At 33.1% G+C, this 18,266-nt stretch overlaps 3 protein-coding genes across 6 annotated transcripts; 2 read left to right on the plus strand and 1 right to left on the minus strand.

Annotated features, from left to right (window-relative positions):
* The first annotated feature begins 5,308 nt into the window (after positions 1–5,308).
* LOC105206794 (putative nuclease HARBI1) lies at positions 5,309–7,600 on the plus strand. Its single transcript, XM_039453192.1, has 3 exons — positions 5,309–5,385; positions 6,201–6,747; positions 6,829–7,600. Exons 1-3 carry the CDS (start codon positions 5,309–5,311, stop codon positions 7,525–7,527), a joined length of 1,323 nt encoding a protein of 440 aa, XP_039309126.1. The 3' UTR covers positions 7,528–7,600.
* Positions 7,601–8,716: 1,116 nt separating this feature from the next.
* On the minus strand, positions 8,717–12,593 carry LOC105204312. 3 transcript variants are annotated; one of them, XM_039452673.1, is made up of 9 exons: positions 12,136–12,592; positions 11,739–11,863; positions 11,441–11,548; positions 10,914–11,043; positions 10,473–10,798; positions 10,130–10,364; positions 9,919–10,029; positions 9,154–9,289; positions 8,717–8,947 (listed from the first exon to the last, which is right to left on the minus strand). In XM_039452673.1, the coding sequence occupies exons 1-8, from the start codon at positions 12,377–12,379 to the stop codon at positions 9,267–9,269; spliced, it is 1,302 nt and encodes a 433-aa protein (XP_039308607.1). In that variant the 5' UTR covers positions 12,380–12,592; the 3' UTR covers positions 8,717–8,947; positions 9,154–9,266. The 3 variants fall into 3 exon arrangements, with proteins under 3 accessions (XP_039308607.1, XP_039308608.1, XP_025986078.1); XM_039452674.1 differs by lacking the exon at positions 9,919–10,029; XM_026130293.2 differs by lacking the exons at positions 8,717–8,947; positions 9,154–9,289 and having other exon boundaries at positions 9,778–10,029; positions 12,136–12,593.
* A 318-nt stretch (positions 12,594–12,911) lies between these two features.
* LOC105204984 lies at positions 12,912–17,217 on the plus strand. Of its 2 annotated transcripts, XM_039452671.1 has the most exons (6): positions 12,912–13,092; positions 13,390–13,464; positions 13,527–13,622; positions 13,922–14,059; positions 14,390–14,548; positions 14,981–17,217. In XM_039452671.1, exons 1-6 carry the CDS (start codon positions 13,009–13,011, stop codon positions 17,201–17,203), a joined length of 2,775 nt encoding a protein of 924 aa, XP_039308605.1. In that variant the 5' UTR covers positions 12,912–13,008; the 3' UTR covers positions 17,204–17,217. The 2 variants fall into 2 exon arrangements, with proteins under 2 accessions (XP_039308605.1, XP_039308606.1); XM_039452672.1 differs by lacking the exon at positions 13,390–13,464.
* Positions 17,218–18,266: the final 1,049 nt, after the last annotated feature.

Here is an 18,266-nt window from a genome sequence, read left to right on the forward strand (position 1 = left end):
TAACGAAGAAGACATTCCTATGATCGATGATGTGTCATCGCAAAATAATGGTCAAATAAAAAATTTGTTACCCGATCAATATAGTAACGCAATAAAAATTGAAACGGCAGACTATCTTAGAAAATCTGAAATTGTTCCAGAAAAACGTAAAATTTCTGAAGTCTGTACTGATGAAAGCTACGAAACATCTTTTATTAATTCTTCTGAGAGTATTATTCCTAGTATAAAGAATGTTTCTAATCCAGAAATTGATGCAATAAGCAACAGCACATTTATGACGGAATGCGATTCGAATGGTGTAGATTCTTCTGCAAAAGACAATTCAAATGATGTAGCTTCTTCTGCCAAAGAAAATTCCAATGATTTAATGGATACTGATAAAAGTCATTGCTGGAACATTTCAGAAAATTGGCATGGCTTAGTAAGTTCAATCACCAACGAACCTGATGAAGTTCCCATCAAAAAAAGAGCTAAGCCGTCTTATTTAGACAAATGCCCCGAATGGGACTATCTGAAAAATATAAAATCCTTTAATTTACCGCTTATCATGAATGGAAACAAATGTGGACCTGGAAAATAGAAAAGTCAACGATGACTTTACAAGACACGTGCGCATTCGATTCACTTTTGCAACTTGTTGCAAGTGGAATCGCAAGACATGCCGCGTATAGAAATGCAGTTGAATCCTCGGATGATATATTTCGATTGGCAAAATCTCTTTTAGAAGATGGTAGAATACTATCAAAACATTATTATGAACGAGTTAATATTTTAAAAAATCTACCCTTTTTTCGCGATTCGATTAAATTTTATACACGAAGTATTAAGCGACTTAATGTTAATTGTAATGTTGCTCATTTAGCGGATTATCTTTTTGAAAATGAGCCTAGTTGTACAATCACAACAACTTGTACTTGTGGCGTTAAAGAATCGCGACAAACAATAACATTGAATATTAATGTTGATATTCTTCTACAGGAAGGTTTGCAACATATGCAACGTGCAATTAACGACTCAAGAAATAAGAATTCAATCTGTTGCAAATGTGGTATCTTAAAAGAACATTGCATTACTTATGGTAATCACATAATAATTGATGCTTCCATTTTCACAGATTATCTATATATATTACATCTATATATTACAATAATCGGAGACTAGACTTAAAGCACACATTGAACTCTATCGCAAAAGTTATCACTTTAGGTGATATAAATTATATTTTAACAGGTGTAGTCCATTATATACAATATGATAAGAAAAATAATGGGCATTACATTGCCTTTGCACTCACGGGTACACGATGGTACAAATATGATGATCTAAACAAAAAGCGTGAAATAGCGAACTGTTTAGAAGAGATTAGACCACACGTAATAATATATGTCAAACAGAATTAAATATATTTAACAAACGACACATACACGCGAGAACGCGTAAACATACACGCATGGACGAAACACGCACGCAAGCGCACACACCACACACGCACACGCACACGCACACTGACACGTGTAACTGAGAGGGTTTGGAGTCAGAAAATACTGGGGGAGTGACGAACCCCAGGGTCCTGATCTCTGTTACACACACCCACACAAAAACGCACACACACATACACACGGGGTCAGATTCCTGCCACGTCCACGCCGTTGATCCTGGATAACACCGAGAGCAGGATCCACACACACGCACACGCACACGCCCACGCACACGCACACGCACACACACACACACACATGGCGTGCAAAGTCCCAAAGTCCGATTGTGTAATCTCAATACATCCAAGAAGTCATCCGAAACTCGCTTCAAGATAGTGCTTTTCTCTTGTATGCCAGAGTTTAGGTTTAAAAATTGTTTAAAAATATGTAAACGCCGGAACTCTACACGAAACCTATAAAAAGCTTTAGAACTATCGCAGAACTATCGGAAGATGCCATAGAGCCGCCCAGAACTCGCATTAAAATGGTACTTTACTCTTGTGTCGAGTGCCAGAATTTTGGTTTAAAAATTGTTTAAAGATATGTAAACGCCGGAACTCTTGACAGAATCTATAAAAAGCTTTAGAATTATCGCAGAACTATCGGAAAATGCCAAAGAGCGATCCAGAACTCGCATTAAAATGATACTTTACTCTTGTGTGGGGTGCCAGAGTTTAGGTTTAAATATTGTTTAAAAATATGTAAACGCCGGAACTCTACACGAAACCTATAAAAAGCTTTAGAACTATCGCAGAACTATCGGAAGATGCCATAGAGCCGCCCAGAACTCGCATTAAAATGGTACTTTACTCTTGTGTCGAGTGCCAGAATTTTGGTTTAAAAATTGTTTAAAGATATGTAAACGCCGGAACTCTTGACAGAATCTATAAAAAGCTTTAGAATTATCGCAGAACTATCGGAAAATGCCAAAGAGCGATCCAGAACTCGCATTAAAATGGTACTTTACTCTTGTGTGGGGTGCCAGAGTTTAGGTTTAAATATTGTTTAAAAATATGTAAACGCCGGAACTCTACTCGAAACCTATAAAAAGCTTTAGAACTATCGCAGAACTATCGGAAGATGCCATAGAGCCGCCCAGAACTCGCATTAAAATGGTACTTTACTCTTGTGTCGAGTGCCAGAATTTTGGTTTAAAAATTGTTTAAAGATATGTAAACGCCGGAACTCTTGACAGAATCTATAAAAAGCTTTAGAATTATCGCAGAACTATCGGAAAATGCCAAAGAGCGATCCAGAACTCGCATTAAAATGGTACTTTACTCTTGTGTGGGGTGCCAGAGTTTAGGTTTAAATATTGTTTAAAAATATGTAAACGCCGGAACTCTACACGAAACCTATAAAAAGCTTTAGAACTATCGCAGAACTATCGGAAAATGCCATAGAGCCGCCCAGAACTCGCATTAAAATGGTACTTTACTCTTGTGTCGAGTGCCAGAATTTTGGTTTAAAAATTGTTTAAAGATATGTAAACGCCGGAACTCTTGACAGAATCTATAAAAAGCTTTAGAATTATCGCAGAACTATCGGAAAATGCCAAAGAGCGATCCAGAACTCGCATTAAAATGGTACTTTACTCTTGTGTGGGGTGCCAGAGTTTAGGTTTAAATATTGTTTAAAAATATGTAAACGCCGGAACTCTACACGAAACCTATAAAAAGCTTTAGAACTATCGCAGAACTATCGGAAAATGCCATAGAGCCGCCCAGAACTCGCATTAAAATGGTACTTTACTCTTGTATCGAATGCCAGAATTTTGGTTTAAAAATTGTTTAAAGATATGTAAACGCCGGAACTCTTGACAGAATCTATAAAAAGCTTTAGAATTATCGCAGAACTATCGGAAAATGCCAAAGAGCGATCCAGAACTCGCATTAAAATGGTACTTTACTCTTGTGTGGGGTGCCAGAATTTAGGTTTAAAAATTGTTTAATAATAAGTAAACGCTGGAACTGTTTACAAATCCTATAAAAAGCTTTAGAACTATCGCAGAACTGTCGGAAAATGCCAAAGAGCGATCCAGAACTCGCATTAAAATAGTACTTTACTCTTATGATAAGATGTCTTCGTTTGGATTTTTAAAAATTGTTACAACTATTAAATATGCAGAACTAATTTTAAAACTTATCAAGAACTATAGAACTCTTCGAGAACTATAAGATTTTGTGATTTAATTTATTTTTTTCGTAACTTGGGGTGCCAGCGGTCAGATTAAAAAATTGTTTAAAAATATTAAATATGCAGAACTATTCTTAAAATTTATCAAGAACTATAGAACTCTTCGAGAACTATAGGATTTTGTGATTTAATTTATTTTTTTCATAACTTGGGGTGCTACGGGAAGTTGGCACCCCATATTTTTAAAATTCAATTTTTTTGCTCAAATCGACAGAACTATTGTTTTAATCTATCAGGAACTGTAGAACTATTGTGGGTGCAAACGGAACTCTGATTAAAATGTTTATTTTCTAAAAATGGGGTGCCAACTTCACACCGGCATAAATAGGGCCGTCACGACGAGAAACGTCGACTCCGTCACCAGCCAGCTTCCCGACACCGATCCGCTGCGCCTGTGACATTTCACTCCCAAAAGTCAGAAAAACCAGTCGAAGAGTGCTTAGCCGCGACGAGAGGATACTCCGCCTCCAACACCGATCCTTCCTGAACATACGGCCGCTCGGAAGTCGAGACCCGCTCGGGGCCAAGGTCCTTGATCAGCGAGCCGGCCCCCGGCTGCTCGGAGGCAACCTCCCTCGCCTCGTGACACCCACTGATCGTCCGCGTCGCGACGGCTAGCCCGCGAACCGTACCGCGAGACCACGCCTACCGCGAAATGCGGCACGCCGGCCAAGGGCCGCGCCCACACAAGATCGCGCCGATATACTCTTGTACAATCCAGCGCTGTGACGCACTTATACTTCTATACAGGGTGTCAGGTAACTACCGCCCGTGGTTTCGTGGATTGATAGATCAAGTAAAACTGAGCAGAAAAGTCCTTTACCATTTTTTAATATTTGCCATGTAACGCTGGTACTTTTCTGGGCGGTTACGGAATTGCGTTCGTGATCGGTTGCTCGGTTGTGCTCGCCGGATGTCCGGGTTCGTGTAAATAATCACGCCGAGGTTTGGTTGTGATAACGTAACAATTGATTTATTAAATGTAGTGGAAATACACAAGTAATAATAAGGCACCGGAGTGCCCGGTCAAACAATAATCGGCCCCGCGGACAAAATATAATTCGCGGCGTAACTTAATATTTAAACAATAGAACGAGTTCGTATAACTAACGAAAACGGACGGACGTTCACGTTTTAATTTATATACACGATGGATTCGGATTACCGCAATGCTGCGGTCGGACGCGTATTTTTTCATACGGCGTGTACGGTTGGAGTCGCCGCAGGGTGGCGAACTCCCAGAAACGGTTTCGACGGGCCGTAATTGGCCCGTGTGCTGGCCGGTCGTGATCGCGGGATCAACGGTGTGCGGCGCGGCGGACGGTTCCGACTACGCGGGGTAGTCGGCGGTAGACCTGCGCGGTCTTTTCTCGCGGGGCGAACCTCCCGCGAGGTACTGTGTGCCAGACACAGGAACGGTGTCGGCGGAGTTAATTCTCTGAACTATCCGGGGACGTACGGAACGGATGCGTCGGATTGGCCAGACGACGAGAATGATCGTCGTCCGGCTGAACGGAACGGATAGGCCGTGCGGTGAGAATGCCCGTCGCGCGGCTGAGCGGATCGGATTGACCGAGCATACCCGGCCTCGGGAACGACGAGTATACCCATCGTATTGCGGTGGCAGCTGGAATATGGGTACTCGAGGAGGAGCTCGAGGATTCCTCCGAGCTAGAAGGCGCCGAGTATGCCCAGCGCTGGATAGGATCCGGTGAGATCGGATAGTCGCGGTGATCTCTCTCTCTTCGGCTGCCCACTGCCGGCTTATATACCGCTCCGCGCGGTTGGACGCACCAATCAGTTCGCGCGGCTGGACACACCAATCAGTTCGCGCGGTCGAGCCAGCCAGAGTGGGAACGCTTGCCGAACGCGGCGCATGGCGCGCCGGTCGCGCTGGATATCACGTGGTCGCGCTATCGTAAGCCGAGCGTATACATGTAGTCGTGAGCTAAAAGATTGCAACACATTTTGTTCGATTGTTTTTGAAATGTAGATTTGCTCATCAAACGGCGAACGTCATTGGTTCTTACCTACGGATCCAACCAATTAAGCATCGAACCATCTACCATCAGGGTGCAGTCCCATGGAGCGTATCAGGCGTATCGCGGATTGCGCGTATCGAAAATCTGACCAATCGCGAACGTTCCGCTGCTTTCGGTACGTGAACGTTTTGTTCCTACGGTCCCATGAAGCGGAATTTGCGTAAGCGTATTAAGCGGATGCTCAATCACGAAACGAATTTTGTTATTTCTCTCATCCAAACAGTCTTGTGATTGGTGAACCGCTGATCCGCTTACGCGAATTCCGCTTCATGGGACCGTAGGAACAAAAGCAGACGGAAGAATAGTAGAATATTCACAGTATATATAAAGTGAATTTTATTTAATTTATTAATTTATTTAGTATAAGTAAATAAAACTTGACTTTTAACAGGTGCAGAATGAAATCGAAAACAATATTGCTTTCAATTGCTTTATTAATAAAACGTTTAAAACGAATAAATTACGATGTTTTTACCAGGCATGAAATACATCGTAAAATTATTAATCTTTATGCGCTTTATTATTTAGCATTAAAAAACGAGAGAAAAATTGCGAATAAAGGAAAACGGAAATATTGGGTCAGACCAATATTTTCCATTGAACGACGTTTAGCACAAGGAGCGAGCAATAATCTCGTTAATGAATTACAACATGATCATGAAAAATTTGTTAATTATTTGCGAATGGAACCGGTACTTTTTGACAAATTATTACAATTAGTTGGACCTTCCATTGCTAAACAATCTGCAGTTCGAGAAGCTATTCCACCTGAAACAAGGCTACATATTACCATCAGGTTCTTGGCATCTGGAGATAGTACGCGATCTTTATCATATGCCTTCCGTGTTGGACACAATACTATCTCTAAAATAGTGTCAGAGACTTGCGAAGCTATTTGGCAATGTTTGAAAGATACCGCTTTTATAAAAAATAATGAAGAAAGCTGGCAAAATGTTATTAATGATTTTGAAAGGCTCTGGAATTTTCCAAATTGTATAGGAGCCATAGATGGAAAACATGTAACTTTACAGGTATGTATGAGAAATGCAATATTAAAAATAAAAACTAATCAATTATAAACTAATACTGCTGATAAATATATTTCATTGCAGGCTCCACCGAATTCCGGCTCGACATATTACAATTACAAAGGAAACCATAGTATTAATCTCCTAGCAATCAGCGACGCCAAATATCGCTTTACTGTTGTCGACATCGGAGGCGAAGGCAGACAGAGCGATGGAGGAGTGTTTAGGAACAGCCTTCTTGCAAATTACATCGAAAGTGGTTCATTAAAGCTGCCAAATCCGAAGCCAATTGAAATTGATGGAATAGCTCTCCCTTATGTGCTGCTAGCAGATGAAGCCTTTCCATTGAATAACTTTATCATGCGGCCGTACCCACGAAGTGGCAGATTGGACTTGTCAAAAAAAGTATTTAATTACAGGCTTAGTAGAGCAAGACGAGTGGTAGAAAGTGCTTTTGGAATATTGGCAGAGAGATGGAGAATCTACAGAAGGCCAATAATATCAAGTGTTGCTAATGCAAAGAAAATTGTGCAAGCAACAGTAGTGTTGCATAATTTTATTATTAATAATGAAGAACATTTACAATTACCACGTAGGTATGTGAATATTAATGAAGGCGACTTCAATTCAGCAATGAATTCAGGACAGCTTCGCTCATTGCCAATCTGTAGAGGAAGAACATCTCAAAGTGGAATCGAAGTTCGAAACGCATACACTGCATTTTTTAATGGAAATGGCGCATTACCTTATCAATGGGAAAAGGCTATTCAGAACAATTTTTAATTGTACAGAAATGATAATTAATATACATATTTAAAACAAATATTAAAATTATTATAATTTACCTAAATCTTCACAAATAATTAAAAAATTTCAATAAAGCTATTTAGAAACATATAAAACTTTATTATTTTGTAATATGTTAAACTACATAACATTAACTTGAACTTGTATACAAGTAATATCACATTAAAATAAAATATATTAAAATAAAATATAAAAATGAAAAGCACAAATTTAAAGCAATGAATTTTCCAATTCATAAAGGTCGGTTAATATTTTTATTTCAAATTTTGTCCTTTCTCGTTGTGGCAGTGCCCGTAATCTATTTCCTATTTGGAGGAAAAACCCGTCAACAGCATCAGGAGTATTTTTTGATTCTTGAATACTGGACAAGATTGCTTTTGTTATTTCAATGTCTGAGCTATCGTCGCATTCTTTCTTTTCTAAAATATAAAAGCAATATGTCTCTTTAAAAAATTAAAAATTAGAATTGCATTCAAAAAGTATTGAAATAATAATGAAAACTGACTTTTTTTCTTTGATGATTGTGTCTTAGATGAAAAAGTATCATCATTTGACATATCGGATACATTAACCCAGCTATCCGACGAGATAGAATCTGATGTTTGAGGTGTCGGAATTGTTTGAGATGGCAGAATCGTTTGAGTAGTATTACTTTTTGGTTGCATTGAACATTCTACATCTGTTGATAAGCTAGTGATTGTGCTGTGGATTAATACATCAATTTATAACAATAATAATAATAAATTTAAATTTATAATTATAATAGATTTTTTTTTCTTTTTGATCTAATACCTAAGCCAATAAATAAAAAAGAATTGAATCTGATATTTATTTTTATATAATTTCTTTCAAATCATTTTAATTAAAAAATATTGTGGACAAAAATAAGATAGAATTTTTTTTTAACTATTTCAATTCTTTTTCCTTTATCGGAAAGGAGAAAGAGTTATTGCTAAAACAAAAAATGGCATCCAACGAATGATGTATTTGATGTCTATTTAAAAAAAGTTGTTCAAAAAAAATATTTACCACGGTTTTTCTATTGTATCATCAAGGAATTTCATCTGGTTGTAAAAGGCAAAAACAATCTTATTTTGTACACCACCTCCAGGAGATCCACTCGGCACGTATGCCTTTTCCTTTTTTTTCGCCTTAATGTAACTATCACGAAGTTGCTTCCATCGTTTTTGAACAAATTCTACGTCACTTGTGCCTGTCATTGTACTCATTAAATTCGCGACTTCATTCCATAATGCCTTTTTTTTCAAAGATGTCCTTTCTTTGAGTGGTATACGATAGTTGTATAATGCAGGTCTAGCGTATACAGCATTAATAAGCGCTTCATTGTAATCAGTAACATTGCTTGCTTGGATGTCTATTGATTGATCCTTTTCAACTTGTAAATATAAAATATGCATAAACATATATAATATATATACATATTGTAGTATACATATAACTATAATACAACTGACTTGTGGCAGTGCTTGTTGTATCAATAAATTGTAATAAAATTAACAGTTAAACTTTAAACCAACATGAATTATATGTATTTATTACAGAATTGATTATACAAATAATGATTGTTCTTAAAATACTTACTAATAGATGCAACATTATTGTCGTCAACATGTAGCAAATGTTTTTCCTCATCATAATGTCGAAAACATGAATGCTCTAACAGGCTAACATGTAACAAGCCATTGATTAACCAGTTACAATTTCCACACTTTATTGGCTGCAAGGAAAAAAACATAATAAACATCAAGGAACAAAAGTAGTTATTTTGATGTTAGAAAACCCTTACGGAAAAAAACTATTGGTGAATAGTAAATTGGCCAATAGTTATTTGGCTAATAGTTACTATTGCGAATAGTTACTATTGGCGAATAGTTATAACTATTCGCCAATAGTAACTATTCGCAATATTAATACTATTAGCCAAATAACTATTGGCCAATTTACTATTCATCAATAGTTTTTTTATACTGTTAGCGAATAGTTACTATTTGTCAATAGTAAAATTTAATCAAGAAGAAAATAAATTATTCAAAATTTGTTTGTCTAAATATATGTGTATTATTTATTATTGTTAAAATATAAATTTTATAATATTGGGAAATACAAAAACATTTAAGATATAAAAGCAATAAGTATAGAATATCGAAAAATAAAATATAAAAATAAAATTAAAATTACGTGACATGAAAATAAAATGTGCTGTAATCGAAACTTTTAATATATTATTAATGCATTTTAAATATTATGTTTTCACGTGTTAATATTTTTAAAACTTTTTGCTCAATTGCTTTGATTTTGGGTATATTCTTTTATTTTATGTCAATGTTGACTCCATATTGCACGTACTTGTACGTTTATTATTTTTAGAAGCGTTATTTAGCTTCTGAACAATCGCTTTATTTATTAGTTGATCTATATTAGATATTGCACATGACTTAAATTTTGAGTTCACATAAACTGAAACAAAAATCGTTAAAATATATATATATATAAATAGACATAAAATAAATATTTTACTTACAATTTTATTACTTTCTTTTTATTATTTTATGCTTACATTTGATCGCATCCACTTTTAGTGGGTCGAGCTTTGCTTTAGCCTTAACTCCCTCTTTTTTCTTGTGTATATTTGCTACCTTCCCAGTTACTGAAGAATTTGCAAGGTCCGTTTGCGAAAAAACTACTGACATTAGATCGCTAGTAAGTTTTGATACCGATGTATGGTTGCATCTATTAATTTGGACCTCACTGACCATCACACGTGCACTCCCGTCCAAATCAATTAATTTTGCCTAAAAACATTTATGAAAAAATTATAATATTAATGCACAAATATTATGTAAAAAATAAAAAGAAATGCTAGTTATTTGGCTTAACAAATTTAATAACATGGAACAGACCTGCTCATTGCTGTTTATTGCTGAACTTGGTTCCAATGTAGACGTATCTACAGTCGTATCAATTAATATGTCTGCTTCCTTTATTAATTGATCCCCATCAATGTTATCGCAGAAATGATTATGATTTGTCAGTTCAATGTTATCGAATAGAAAGGTGTTCAAATTCTCTTCATTATTATCGTCATGTTTTAATTGAGACACCGGTACATTTTCGCAAGTAATTTTACTTTTTATTTTTGCATTATTATTCATTTCGTGTAGCATGTCCTTCATCTCTTGCAAATCTTTTTTGACACGCTTGCTCATATCTTGTATGTTGGACAAGTCTGAAAATATAAATAAATTATTAATATTATATTAATTAAAGTCTATATATCATAGTCTGTTATATAATGTTCATATTATAAAAAATCTATATTGATGCAAATATATAGAATGTACTTTCATTAACAGCTCTCAACGCTCTCAATCTTCTGTTGTCTTCTTCGAGTTTTTTGTTTTTCTCTCGCAAAAAAGATAACTCTTTTAATAAATCTCTTTCGGATAATTTTTCGCCTGAATCATCTAAAATCTGTACAAATATAAAAGAAGTAATAAATATATAAAATTAAAAGTGTAACAAAATCTCTTAAAATTAGAAATCTCTAATTATATGTAAATTAATTGTAATGTAAATCATATAAAAAATGTTTTAGATGCTACGCAGTTTACTTTGAACAAACTTTAAGTATATTTTATTTCAAGTAACCAAAATATAGAACATTATTACGTTTAGAGTTATTTACAATATATGTTAATTTTAATAATAAAAGTATATAACGCTGATTTCATTATTTTCAATAACGTACAAAATTTGTCAGGAGTTTCGTTAAGATTCTTATAAGCATCGTTTTGTTACGGATCCCTGTTTTGGATTATTACGAATATTTTTTATAAAACAAAATTATTTTTATAAAACAAAATTGTACCGTATTTGTTTTCTTCGTTTCCTGGCAGCGTTTCAATATTTCTTTTCTTCTGTTGTACATAATGCTTTCTTTGTTTGCATCTTTTGAAGTACTTGCTTTATTTTTTACCTATATAACATATATAATTAATTAATTTTTAAGTCTGTATATTATATAAATTCCAAATGTAACGTTTTCAATGATACTTTTCAGAGATCATGCCCATAAAATTTACTGTTTATGCTACAGGATGTAAAAAACTTGATCAAGCATTCTCTTTAATTCCCTCTACATGTATTATCAATATAAAATTACTTACAATATCTTCTTCATCACTGGAATCATCAGTAACTTTCTTTTTTATTAGTTTCCGTTCTTCTTTAGAAGGATTAGGGATGCCATATTTAATACAGTTTTCACGAATATTACACATACTAGTCCAATCTGAAAATAATATAAAATAATTCTCAGCAAAGAAAAAATATTAAACACGTACAAAAAATGATTATACAGAGTAGATGATCATACAAAGAGGTTAAAGTAGCAAAACGTAACAACATAACACAATAATATGAAGTCAATAATAAGCCAATAATAAGAAGTTTATATGGCTGAATTTTGCGATCATTGTAAAATTGATTTCAATTCTATATTGCATTTGCATATGCGACATTGCATTATGAAACGACATTACCGAAAGTGAAAAATAAACTTACCGCCATGTGCTAAAATTTTGGCAACTGATTGTTGCCATATACAATTCTTTAATTTTTTCTGCATTTTTGATGCAGGTACGACTTCTACATTTGAAGGCCATTTTATGGTGACTGTTTGTCCACTTTTAATGATTTCTTCAATATCTTCATCGTTAAATTTTTCACATAACCAAGCCCGGAATCCTACTGCCAAACTTTCACCTTCGTTTGTAAATTCACAAATAATGCAATCACGATCGTTCATTTTGCATTAGTGTAATTGAATTTACTAATCTTATTGCAAATTTTGTACCAAATACACGTGTATGCACTACGAAATATGTTCTGCAAATGAAGAAAACAATTGCCACACGGTGGGAGATCGGGCTTGAAAGGATATCTCTTTTTCTCTTCAAACCGCTACTGCTTCCGCGCCTCAGTACTCCGGTGCCACTACGGCCTGTTCTACAATGCGTCGCATGTCGGAATCGTGCGCCGTGGGAATTGACCAATCACAGTCGAATGTAAGAAGAGTATTCAACTGTGATTGGTCAATTCTCACGGCGCACAACTCCGACATGTGACGCATTGTAGAACAGGCGGCAGGCCGAACAGGCCTACAGGCTTTTTGCCAGGAGTAGGAAGAGTAGGAATAAAGACATGCACGTTACAAGATAATTTTATTTCGTTCTTTCTATATTCATTTGTTCTCTTTTGCTCGTTCGACGCAAATAAAGCGGAGACGGGGAGCAGAAATAGCTCTGATACGGATACGCCGATGTTTAGTGCGTCCGGTTGAATAACCTAAAAAGAAATAAAACTGCGGATTTGTGCGGATATATAGTGATAAATATAAATGTACTGTTTTTAATATTATAATTATTTAATATTATAATGAAAAGAGGCCCTTACAAAAAGTATCTAAAAATTAATGATATCCCAATTCCAGGGAGAACAGTGCACCGTCATCTAATCGAGGTATGTAGAAAGTATTTTAATTGCTATGTTGCATTGTTTTTTGTTCAATCTCTTTTTTATTATTAATGAATAAGTACATACACATTATTAATAAAAATTATTTGATGCATTATTAGTGGCTTAGTAATAAAAAGTGTTAAAAAATCATTATATATTATATCGTTACGTATAGTATGTGTATGATCGTGCTAACCAATGGATTACTTAATGAATTTTTTATATCCTTGAATCAATGATTAGTACATTAAAAACAATGTATTTGTATGTTATGTATCATATAATATATATTTACTGTAGAATGTCGTTGGAAATAGAGAAGGTCGACAGATTCATGATGTCAGGGCAGAAAATGATAGTGATAGCGATAATTCAGTATGTAATTGAAATATTACCGTTGTAAATTATTTGTCATTTATTCTTATATATATTTTTAGGCAATAATAGAACGTAGAAAGTCATATAAACAATACCTGAGAGCTAACAACATTGCAATTCCAAAGAGAACGGAACATCGACGTCATCTAAAAGAAGTAATTTATTTAGATTTCCATTTTATCTAGATTTTCAACTAACATTGCGGCACTCAGCATTCTGTTTTTATTTCGAATATTTCTTTCTGATCGACCAAGGCGATGTGAGTTAAGAAATGTTAAAAGTGGGTTTACTTAAAAATTTAAAACTCCATCCATTTATTCTATTCTAACTCACGTTGCCTTATTTGACTAGAAAGAGAGATTCAAAAAATAAACGAAATGCTCGATATGCCACCAAAAATTATAATAAAATTGAAAAACAAATAACTGAATATTTTTTTCAATTATTAATATAGAATATTGAAGCAAACGAAGAGAATCGTAACAATAGATTTAGAAATGTCCAAGTGGAAGGTATGAATGATGTAGATAATGATAGACCAATATTGGTTGATAACAATGATGATGTAATACATTTTAATATGAATCAACAGGTAAATATAAATATAATATTTTCAAAACAAAGAAAATTAATTTTAATGCATTTCAAAATATATTTTTGTTAATTATAAATTTTCATCTATTTAAAATTAGTGAATAATTATATTATCGTTGCCAATGCAATATCTTTTCTGCATATAAGAAATTAGTAACTTAAAGACATTTTAAAAAACTTACTCGACATATCAAAAAAGTTTCAAATTAAAAAATTTGAAATACATATATCTCGATTACATTTTATTTCCTAAAGTTATTAATTTTACGTGGGAGAGAGGAATTACCGATATTGCCTAAATTATTAATATTTATATATTCATCATTAGAATATTGAACAAAATACAATCAATAATACTGATGATAACGGAACAACTGATAGCGATTGGAGCGATATACATCATAATGAGAGTGATTTAATAGATGATGATGAGAGTGAAATTTTTCACGACGCTATCGAAGAAAATTTAGAGCCTTTTATTCCGCAGGTATTTATGGAAATTTATGGGAAATATTGTGGAACAGGAATTTTATAGAAATATTTATAAAATCTATAAAAGCAATATTTATACATAACTAATAAAACATCAACATATGTCTCTTTTTAATAATAGAATCAGAATTGAATAATTTTTAAATAAAATTTTTATGAAAATATTTACAAAATCTATAAAAGCAATATTTATATATAATTATTAAAACATCAACATATGTCTCTTTTTAATAATAGAATCAAAATTGAACAGTTTTTGTATAAAATTTTTATCCATATTAAATTGTTATTAATAGTTGTTATTAATATTCGACTGAAGTATACAAATGAAATTTGTATTCTAGTTTTCAATTGTTTTAATAGTTTATTTTAGTAATTAATCAAATAATTGTAAAATTGCAGATATTTTATAAATATTCATTTTCAGGAAAGGATTCCTTTATATAATGATTGCGATCTAACAAAAGAAGAAAGCGAGCTACTTATCATGGCATTTACAGTTCGACATGGACTTTCAGACTATGCACTGAAAGATTTACTAGAGCTTGTTAACTGTCATTTACCATACGCACAACATATATCGAAATACTTGTTTTTAAAGAAATTTACTCCTCTAGTTACGATTATACCGCATTTTTACTGTCCTGAGTGCAAAAATAATATTTTGAAATTTGTCGATGCTGCATTGCTTGGTCGATGCGATGACTGCAAACGTGATTATTCCAAAGATGATTTGAAGAAAAAAGGAAGCTATTTTTTACAGTTACCTCTAGATAAGCAATTGACAAGAATAATGAATAGTCAGCTTTATTATAAACTTTCCAAAGACAGAATAAATCAAAGTGATGTAGTTAATGGACGAGTGTATCGTAAAATGATGGAGGAACAAGTGATCACTGAACAAGACATAACGTTACAATGGAATACTGATGGCGTACAAGTTTTCAACTCATCCAAAGCCTCATTTTGGCCTATTCAAGTCAGCATAAATGAATTGCCATATCGTTTAAGAAGAGAAAATATAATGTTATGTGGTCTTTGGTATGGACCTGATAAACCTGTTATGGACATTTTCCTTAAACCTTTTGTAGAAGAATTAATCACTCTTCATAACAATGGAATAGAATGTATCACACCACAAAACCCTGAAGGAATTAAAATCAAAGTGCATACGCTTATCGCATCTGTAGATTCAGTTGCTCGACCACTATTGCAAAACATTAAACAATTCAATGGAGAATTTGGATGTTCTTTTTGCTTAAAAAAAGGAGACAGAGTACCAATCCGAAGAGGTTATACACGAACCTATTGTGGTGATGTAGGTATACGTCGTACCTCAGAGCAACATATAACCGACTGTGCTGAAGCGATTGAAACAAATTCACCCGTTCGAGGCGTTAAAGGACCATCTATATTAATGTTGTTACCCGTATTTAACATTATACATTCGTTCGTACCTGACTATATGCACAGTATACTGTTAGGAGTTACTAAAACATTTGTTTGTAATATTTGGTTAAATCCAGTATATAGTGATAATAGACCGTGGTATATTGGAAATAAAATTAAAGAAATTGATGAAACACTATTAAATATAAAACCACCTTGCGAAGTTACTAGAACACCACGGTCAATACAAGATAGACAACTTTGGAAAGCTTCGGAGTGGAAAAATTTTCTTCTGTACTACTCACTGTTATGTGTGTTGGATATAATACCTCCAGTATACGCCAAACATTGGTCATTGTTAGTTTTTAGCATGCATATCTATCTTAAAGACAAAATTGACAAAAATGAACTAAAAATAGCAAAAAAAGCGTTACAAAAATTTGTTTTTAAAGTTGAAACTTTGTATGGACAAGAATTTGTAAAATTTAATGTACATTTGCTTCTTCATATTCCAGAAGCAGTATTGAATTTTGGATCATTATGGGCACATTCAACATTTCCTTATGAGCATTTTAACGGAATATTAGGGAAATTATTTCAAAATTCACAAGTAGTACCTAAGCAAATATGTAAATCATATTTAAGACTCAAAACTGTCGATAAAATAAGCAATACTGCTTTTTCACATGAAAATTGTGCAGTTCGTGCAAAGACGCTCTTTAATAGAATGTTGGGGTCGCGGAAAATTAATTTATGTGTCGATTATGGACCGCATTTAAGATTATTAGGTTCAAGTGTTAACATAACATTGTCTATTACAGAACAAGTATCTATCACAGAATTGTTACAAGAAGACATAGTAGCAAACGACGTTCAGTCTTACAAACGTTTTATTTTCAAGGGCATTTTATATCATTCAACTAATTACGAGCGTCTCAGAAAAAGAGAAAATAGTACTGCACAACTGACCAATGGAACTTATATTTTGATTACGAAAATTCTTATGATTCGTAAAATCAATTCCAATAACTATATATGTATTATTGTTGGTAATAAGTTTTTATCGCTCAATTTAGAACTTCCTAAGGATTCAGAAATTCAGAATAGTTCCAAAATATACAGTAGCATTGTGCGAAAAACAGAACAAATTACTTGTATTCTTCCGGAGTCACTTAAGACAAAATGTATAAAAATAGATTATAATTCACAAAGAAACCAATGTATAATTATGCCTCTTGTAAATTCTACAGAAATTGATTAAATTGTATTTTAAAATGCATATATGTTTATTTTATTTTAAATCTATAATAAACTTAAATTCCTTTTTATATTATTTAAATTTTTATGATGCATTATTGTTATAATTTTTTATTTATATTATTAATATTCGACATAAACTTGTCATATATGTCTTATAATACATAATTTATGGCACAAAGTTATATATTTTTTGGATAATTATTTGCCTGAATAATTATCCAAATAATTATTTTTTATTCAAATAATTTTTATTTTAAAAATGTAATATACTGTAATATTTGCAGATTTCGACAATTGAAAAAAATATATATAATCATTTCATTTAAGAAATAATAATTATTTATAAATTAAATATTATTTTCCAACACATTTTATTCGCCAAATTTAACCTATTTGTAAAAATTAATATATTTTTATTGGAAAAACTTATTTGTCAAATACAAATAAAACTATATTTACCTAGTTAATAATAAATTATATCTCCATAAATTATATTTTTATACTCAATAGTAAAATGTTTTTATAACTATTCGCCAATAGCAACTACTTAGCAATAGTAACTAATTATCTAATAGTTACCATTGGAATCCTAATAGGAACTACTTGTCAATAGTAAAATGTCTGAATTGTTACTATTGGGACCTAATAGTTATTCGTGAAGTCTCAATAGTTACTATTGGAATCCCAATAGGAACTACTTATCAATAGTAAAATCTCTGAATAGTTACTATTGGGACCTAATAGTTATTCGTGAAGTCTCAATAGTTACTATTGAAGCACCAATAGTAACTATTCAGTCTCAATAGTTTTTTTTCGTAAGGGAAGACTTTTGATACCTATAACAATTTGTAATTTGCAATTCATAATACAATATTTATATCCGTATTTATATTAAACTGAAATAATCAGTGTAGACTAATCAAAAATATGCTTCGTCAAATTCTAAACTAACCTTAAAATATTATAATTAATAAGTATTACAAAAATAATATTTTAAAATGCTATATGCTACTCACAGGACTTATATTTTCTTTGTTCATAATTGTTTTAATTTTGTATCAATT

The sequence above is a fragment of the Solenopsis invicta genome, chromosome 8 (assembly GCF_016802725.1).
Source record: "Solenopsis invicta isolate M01_SB chromosome 8, UNIL_Sinv_3.0, whole genome shotgun sequence".
NCBI lineage: Eukaryota > Metazoa > Arthropoda > Insecta > Hymenoptera > Formicidae > Solenopsis > Solenopsis invicta.

Coding starts and splice junctions, on each gene's coding strand:
- LOC105204984 (XM_039452671.1), top strand. CDS start 13,009: ATGAAAAGAGGCCCTTACAAAAAGTATCTAAAAATTAATGATATCCCA. Junction 13,623..13,921: donor ATCGACGTCATCTAAAAGAA/GTAATTTATTTA, acceptor TTATTAATATAG/AATATTGAAGCAAACGAAGA. Junction 14,060..14,389: donor ATTTTAATATGAATCAACAG/GTAAATATAAAT, acceptor ATTCATCATTAG/AATATTGAACAAAATACAAT.
- LOC105204312 (XM_026130293.2), bottom strand. CDS start 12,379: ATGAACGATCGTGATTGCATTATTTGTGAATTTACAAACGAAGGTGAA. Junction 10,799..10,913: donor GTTGAGAGCTGTTAATGAAA/GTACATTCTATA, acceptor TTATATTTTCAG/ACTTGTCCAACATACAAGAT. Junction 10,365..10,472: donor CAATAAACAGCAATGAGCAG/GTCTGTTCCATG, acceptor AAATGTTTTTAG/GCAAAATTAATTGATTTGGA.
- LOC105206794 (XM_039453192.1), top strand. CDS start 5,309: ATGGGTACTCGAGGAGGAGCTCGAGGATTCCTCCGAGCTAGAAGGCGC. Junction 5,386..6,200: donor CCAGCGCTGGATAGGATCCG/GTGAGATCGGAT, acceptor TACCAGGCATGA/AATACATCGTAAAATTATTA. Junction 6,748..6,828: donor GAAAACATGTAACTTTACAG/GTATGTATGAGA, acceptor ATTTCATTGCAG/GCTCCACCGAATTCCGGCTC.